We start from the raw sequence: 7,747 nt of genomic DNA, 5'->3' as shown, positions 1-7,747 counted from the left end.
AAAAATCAGTTATTTGAATTGAAAAATTAGAAATAAAGTATAATTTTGTTCAAATATAAAATTAAATATATCAATTATAAATCATTAATTTATCATATGATGATACTAATAAATTTTTATTAGTTAAAAAAAATAATTATCTTTAAAAAAAATAATTTATGATTTATGTTCATATGTTTTGATAAATTTATGTATTAGACGCCAATGAACTCTCAGCGATGCTCTACTACTGTAACTGCAATCGCATCCATGAAAATAATATTTAAATAGTTTCGATGCCCTGATGTCCGTTCATATGATCAGTAATTAAATAAATGAAACTAAAATAAAACTAAATTATTATTATTATTAAGTATATAACTTTAATTTAATATTATTGAAATAGTTATATAATATTAATATAATTTATATACACAGTAGTACATATTACACTTATCACACAGTTGTATATAACGTATATTACAGTTAACAAAAAAAAAAATAGTTTCATAAAATAATATCATTAATTAATTAATTAATTTTATGATTTCTGATCAAATGTTTTGATAAATTTATGTATTAAACGCCAATGAACTTTAAGCGATGCTCTACGACTGTAACTGCTATCGCATCCATGAAAATGACATTTAAATGGTTTGATGCCCTGATGTACGTTCATATGATCTTCAAGATTGATATTGTTTGCGCATCTGAACTCACAGGCCGGCCACGAGCACTGGTAGGGTCGGGTGTGCGACCTTTTATGCTGTTGCAGACATTTACGAGTAGTGAACGTCTTATTGCATTCATCGCCGACATCGCACCGATACTGTCGGACACCGCTATGTCTTTCGCGATGTTCTTTCAAATCAGTTGCCGACTTAAATCGTTTGTCACAACCGGGCCATTCGCACGGGTAGAGCCTCACATTGTAGTGGACGCGCTGTTTGTGTATTTCCATCCTATTCTTGTCGTAAAAACCTAAGTCGCAACCGTCGACATCACATCGAAACCGTTTGGTAGCCAACAGTGTGTGCCGTTGACTGATATGCCTATTTAACGCCTTAAGCGATTTATACTCTTTAGCGCAGCCATCGTATGGACAATTGTTTGTAGCTAACTGTCCATCACTGTTGTTGGTATGAACTGTTAAGTGGTGTGCCTTTAAATAATCTTTTCGATAGAAACGTTGGTCACAACCGTCGACATCACATTTGAACCGTCGCTCCGACGTATTGTGTTTGATCTGTATGTGTAACTTCAATAGATACATATATTTAAACTGTTTGTCACAACCGGTGTAATCACAACTATAAACACCCTTTGGATGATTTGATTTCAATTGTTTATTACGTTTTGTTGTTAACGATAATACCATCGACTTCTTTGGTTTATCTCTACCTCTTTTGATCGCTTCATTTACTACACTAACCGCCGATGTGTCCACAGTTTCCGTATTATTATTATAGCATTGATATCTTGTTTTACTATTATTATCGTCTTTATAATGATTGTCAACAATTTGATCCGCGGATATCGTCGTTATCTTCTTTGACTTTAATGTCAAATATTGAACATCTAATTCATTGAATTGTGTTTTCAATTCATTGTTTTCAATACAAACACAATTTGTTTGCAAACTATTTACTAAATGTCTGTATTTATCAAACAATTCAATCAATTGCTGACAATATCTTAATTCATCAATTAGTCTATGATTTTCTTCATTTAACTCATCCAACAAATCATTGATCATTAGTTTTGTTGCCATTATTTTCAATACAATTAAATAATTAAATTTCTAAACAATTTTGTCATTTAAAAAATAAATTACTATTGATATAAACATGTAATCCACGCATGCGTTGAAAAATTTTATCATTTTTTAAAAATAAATATTTAAAGTAATTTTTATATAATTTCTAATATAGTTATGTATTATTATTTTTTTAATCAGTTATTTGAATTGAATAAAATTTGAAATAATCTATAATTTATTCAAAATATAAAATAAACTACATCAATTAAAATCATTTTAATTTATCATGATTATAATAAATTTTTTATTAGTTAAAAAATAATTATATTTCAAAAAATAATTTACGATTTATGTTCATATGATTTGATAAATTTATGTATTAGACGCCAATGAACTCTCAGCGATGCTCTACTACTGTAACTGCAATCGCATCCATGAAAATGACATTTAAATGGTTTGATGCCCTGATGTCCGTTCATATGATCTTCAAGTGTAACACTGGATCCGCATCTGAACTCACAGGCCGGCCACGAGCACTGGTAGGGCCGGGTGTGCGATCTTTTATGCTGTTTCAGTCCATTATAGGTAGTAAACGACTTATTGCAATCATCGCCGACATCGCACCGGTACTGTCGGACACCGCTATGTCTTTCGCGATGTATTCTCAGACTAGTTGGCGCCTTAAACCGTTTGTCACAACCGGGCCATTCACACGGGTAAGGCCTCAGATCGTAGTGGACGCGCTTTTTATGAGTTTCCAGATTATATTTACGGTAAAAACTTTTGCCGCAACCGTCGGCATCGCATAGAAACGATTTGGTCGCCAACATTGTGTGAAGTTGATTGATGTGATAGTTCAACGACGGAAGCGATTTATACTCTTTAGTACAGCCATCGTATGGACACTTGTGTGTAGCCAACTGTCCGTCACTGTTGTTGGTATGAACTGTTAAGTGGTGTGACTTTAAATACCTATCCATTGAAAATGTTTTGTCGCATATTTGACATTTGAACGGTCGTTCACCGGTATGTTTGGCCCGTATGTGTGCCAAAAGCATATCTTTATCGCGGATCCTTTTGCCACAACCTTCCCAATTACAGCAATACTTTTTCAAACGATTTTTGTTATATATTTTCTGCATTATCTTCTTTTTAGCTAAAGATTTTTCAGTACTAATCGGATTCAATTTACCACAACTTCTATCATCACTAGAATTATCGACACCACTACCACTGCCGCCATGAGTATGTCGTTTATTGTGTAACTTCAATCTCGTGTTATCCTTAAATCGTAGGCCACATCCCGGCCACTCACAACCGTACGGCCGATCATCGCAATGTATATTAGTCTTATGTCGTTTAATGTGCTCTTTTCGATTGAAACGTTGGTCACAGCCGTCGATATCACATTTGAACGGTCGCTCCGACGTATTGTGTCTGATCTGTATGTGTGTCTTCAGTAGACACATATATCTGAACTGTTTGTCACAACCGATGTAATCACAACTATAAACACTCTTTAGTTGATTTGATTTCAACAGTTTATTCCGTTTTGTTGTTAACGATAATACCATCGACTTCTTTGGTCTACCTCTACCTCTTTTGATCGGTCTATTCATTTCATTAACCACCGATATGTCCACACTTTCCTTATTAATAATATTATTATTATAGCATTGATCTCTTGTGTTACTATTATTATCGTCTTTATTATGATTGTCAACAATTTGATCCTTAGATGTTATCGTTATCTTCTTTGACTTTAATGTCAAATATTGAACATCTAATTCATTGAATTGTATTTTCAATTCATTGTTTTCAATACAAACACAATTTGTTTTCAAACTCTTAACTAAATGTCTGTATTTATCAAACATTTCCCACAATTGTTGACAATATCTTAATTCAGCAAAAAGTCTCCGATTTTCTTCACATAACTCATCCAATACATCATTAATTGTCACATTTATTGCCATCATTTCAATAACTAAAAAAATAATCCTCAAAAATTATGTTTTTAAATATTACTATTATATGATTGATTTAATAGTAATAATAATAAGCAATATTTAAACTTTAAATTGCAATCAAAATAGTTATTTGAAAATATTATTCAATACAATATAAACATTAGATCCACGCATGCGTTCATAACTTATAATAATAAACAAATAGTTTTAAATAAAATAAATATTTTTTTTTGATGTGTTATAAATTATTAAATAATTATTATAATTATCTGTAATACTATTGGGATAGTTATTAATAACTAATATACTAATTAATTAATTAATATTTTTTTTAAATATATCATTCAATTAAAATTATTTCTCTAATATTAATTAATTATATGAAAAATTGTTTTTAAAACATATAAAATTTATTCAATAAAAAATTATGATAATTTTTATTAACTAAATTAATTTTTTTTGTTTAAATTTAATTTTATGATTTATGTTCATATGTTTTGATAAATTTATGTATTAGACGCCAATGAACTCTCAGCGATGCTCTACTACTGTAACTGCAATCGCATCCATGAAAATGACATTTAAATGGTTTGATGCCCTGATGTCCGTTCATATGATCGTTGAGTGTAATATTGTTWGCGCATCTGAACTCACAGGCCGGCCACGAGCACTGGTAGGGTCGGGTGTGYGACAATTGATGCTGTTTCAGACATTTACGGGTAGTGAACGTCTTATTGCATTCATTGCCGACATCGCACCGATACTGTCGGACACCGCTATGTCTTTCGCGATGTACTCTCAACTCACTGGTCGACCTAAACTGTTTGTCACAACCGGGCCATTCGCACGGAAACGGTCTCAGATCGTAGTGGACGGCCTGCTTGTGTCGTTCCCATTGATAGCGATTGTAAAAACTTTTATCGCAACTGTCGTCGGCATCGCATCTAAACGATTTCGGTATCAAATTCTTGTGCTTATAGTTGATGTGATAGTTCAACGTTGTCTCCAAACTATACACTCTACGGCAGCCATCGTACGGACACTTCAGCGGCTGAGTCTTGAATCTGTTTGAAGCCGAATGAACTACTTTTTCATGTGCTTTCAATAATCTCATTACCGAAAATGTTTTGCCGCATATCTGGCAACTGTATGGCCGCTCTTTTGTATGATTGATCCGTATGTGTGCCACCAGATAGTCTCTTTCGGCGAACCGTTTATCACATCCAATCCAATCGCAGACAAACTTCTTATGTTTAGTATATTTTTTCCTATCAGTTGTCTTCACTGATAATATTTCTGCCGAAGATTTCTGCCGAGTATTACTGGTTTTGTTGTCCACAATATCACAGTCATTATCATTGATTGGTTTATCAGTGATTTTATCGACCACTCTATCATCACAACAGTTGTCTGTTATTTCCGGATTAATTGTTTTCTGTTTATTATATCTTCTCTTAATCTGTGTCTTCATTATTGGATCACAAGTTGTTGTTGTTTTCGATGTTGTCTTAATTTTACGTTTAATATACTGTCTCTTAACCGGTGGTCTGTCTAACAATTGATCACTAGATTTATCTTCACTTTTCTTTGCGTTCAGTCTGTCATCAGTTGTATATCGAGTCTTGAGTTCATTGTATTTGACATCCATTTCATTGAATTGTGTTTTCAATTCATTGTTTTCAATACAAACACAATTTGTTTGCAAACTTTTAACTAAATGTCTGTATTTATCAAACAATTCAATCAATTGTTTGCTAAAAACTAATTCACGTATTAGTCGACAATTTTCTTCACTCAACTCATCCAATATATCCTTAATCATCACATTTACCATCATTTCAATCCTATTGTGTCTTCAATAAAATATCATCACAGAAAAAACTATAACATAATTTCAAACATTATTTTTTTAAAAAAAACTTTTTTTAATTGAAATCAAATGTCATTTAAAAACATATATAAACACAATATAAACATTTGATTCACGCATGCGTTCACATAATAATAATATTGTTTTTTTTTTGGTTAAATTTATTAATATAGTAATTGAAATTTTAAAGTTTTACTCATATTATATGTATATCATATATATATATATATAATTATATAATTAAGTAATAATTATAAAAATTATTAAAGTTTTTTTTAAATTAAAAAACTTATACCTTGTTTTGCTTAAAATTTTTGCTGTAGAAAGTAAAGTATAATAAAATCGTTTAGTTTAAGATATACTTTCAATATATTATTATAACAATATTATAATTATTTGGATAATTATATTTATTATTTATATTGATTGACATAAAATTTTGATACAATAATAATCATTGTTAGTATTTATTACAAAATAATCTATGATTATACAATATAAATGATTAACGCATACGATTTGTACCAATTTTTTTAAATTATACTTTCTCTTAAAGTCTTCATATATTAAATTATCATTTTTAATTAAATTAATTTTTTTTAATTGACATAATTTATGATTAATTTTATTTTATGATTTCTGATCAAATGTTTTGATAAACTTATGTATTAGACGCCAATGAACTCTCAGCGATGCTCTACTACTGTAACTGCAATCGCATCCATGAAAATGACATTTAAATGGTTTGATGCCCTGATGTCCGTTCACGTGATCGTTGAGTACAACACTGGATGCCGTCCTGAACTCACAGGCCGGCCACGAGCACTGGTAGGGTCGGGTGTGCGTCAGTTTATGACTATTTAGACTTTGCTGTGTATTGAACGTCTTAGTGCAGTCGCCGACATCGCACCGGTAGCCGCGCACCAGACTATGGGTTTCGCGATGCCGTCGCAAATTAGTGGACGACTTGAATCGTTTGTCACAACCGGGCCATTCACAGGGGAACGGCCTAACATCCGAATGAAATCTTAATCTATGTATTTCACGTTTGTTACGATAGCAAAAACTTTTGTCACAACCGTCGACATCACATTTGAATTCTCTGGGTTTATGTCTGTATTTCATATGAGAGTTCAACAATGACTTCAAACTAAACTGTTTGGCGCAGCCATCGTACGGACACTTTAGCTTCGGTGGTGATGATGATGACTGATCATCACTGTTGTTATGAACAAATTTTTGGTGCGCTTTCAGTGCTGTCGTTACCGGAAATGATTTGTTGCACAACTGGCAACTGTACGGCCGCTCATTGGTATGATTGACCCGTATGTGCGACAGAAGTTGATTTGATTCACGAAATCGTTTATCACATCCAATCCAATCGCAGACAAACTTCTTTTGTTTACTATATTTTTTCTTAATCTTTGTCTTCACTGATGGATCACTTATTGTTGTCGTCGTTGTCTTAATCTTACGTTTAGTATACTGTCTCTTAATCCGTGGTATGTCTTCTTGTTTAGTATTATTGTGGTATTTGTCTGAAGAGTCCAAGTGTTGGACATTTGTGGACACCTTTTCTGTTTGTTTATTGAAATAAATATTAATTCGTTTATTCAATGAATTATCACGCGATGTGTCCACAGTTTCCTTCAGATTATTATTATTATTATCAATGCATTTATTTCTTAAGTTATTATAACCACTATTATTGTCAATAGTTTTCTTCAATGTCTTCTTCACATTAATTTTGACCGAATTTTTGAAATCAATTTTAATATTAGTTTTCAGTTTAATGTATTGCACTTCCAATGCATTGAATTGTGTTTTCAATTCATTGTTTTCAATACAACAACAATTTGTTTGCAAACTTTTAACTAAATGTCTGTATTTATCAAACATTTCAATCAATTGTTTACTGAAAACTAATTCAGACATTAGTCGACCGTTTTCTTCATTCAATTCGTCCAATACATCCGTAATCACTAGTTTTGCTATCATTTCAATCAATTAATAATCTGATTGTGTCTTCAATTATCATAAAACATACACAAAAAAATTATACAATAATTTCAATATMTATAAAAAAAAATCCATTGAAAACAATACCTAAACAAACAAACAGTGTTTAAAAAACTACAATTTAAATGTCAATTAAATATATATATATAT

The 7,747-nt window shown here is 31.4% G+C and overlaps 2 protein-coding genes across 2 annotated transcripts; both read right to left on the bottom strand.

Moving 5' to 3' along the window:
• Positions 1–541: 541 nt before the first annotated feature.
• On the bottom strand, positions 542–1,750 carry LOC128964967 (zinc finger protein 845-like; the record flags this gene model as incomplete). Its single annotated transcript, XM_054311623.1, has 1 exon — positions 542–1,750. A coding segment is annotated over exon 1 (1,209 nt), but the record flags the coding sequence as incomplete, so codon positions are not given.
• Positions 1,751–2,079: 329 nt separating this feature from the next.
• On the bottom strand, positions 2,080–7,576 carry LOC128964966 (zinc finger protein 62-like). The gene is made up of 4 exons (XM_054311622.1): positions 7,495–7,576; positions 6,240–7,380; positions 4,228–5,561; positions 2,080–3,725 (listed from the first exon to the last, which is right to left on the bottom strand). The coding sequence occupies exons 1-4, from the start codon at positions 7,574–7,576 to the stop codon at positions 2,080–2,082; spliced, it is 4,203 nt and encodes a 1,400-aa protein (XP_054167597.1).
• Positions 7,577–7,747: the final 171 nt, after the last annotated feature.

This window comes from Oppia nitens, unplaced genomic scaffold, assembly GCF_028296485.1.
Source record: "Oppia nitens isolate AA-2021 unplaced genomic scaffold, nextdenovo-longstitch-racon4-pilon3 scaffold15_pilon_pilon_pilon, whole genome shotgun sequence".
NCBI lineage: Eukaryota > Metazoa > Arthropoda > Arachnida > Sarcoptiformes > Oppiidae > Oppia > Oppia nitens.
Note: the sequence above shows the minus strand (reverse complement) of the source record. Positions and strands in the feature narration are given on the sequence as shown.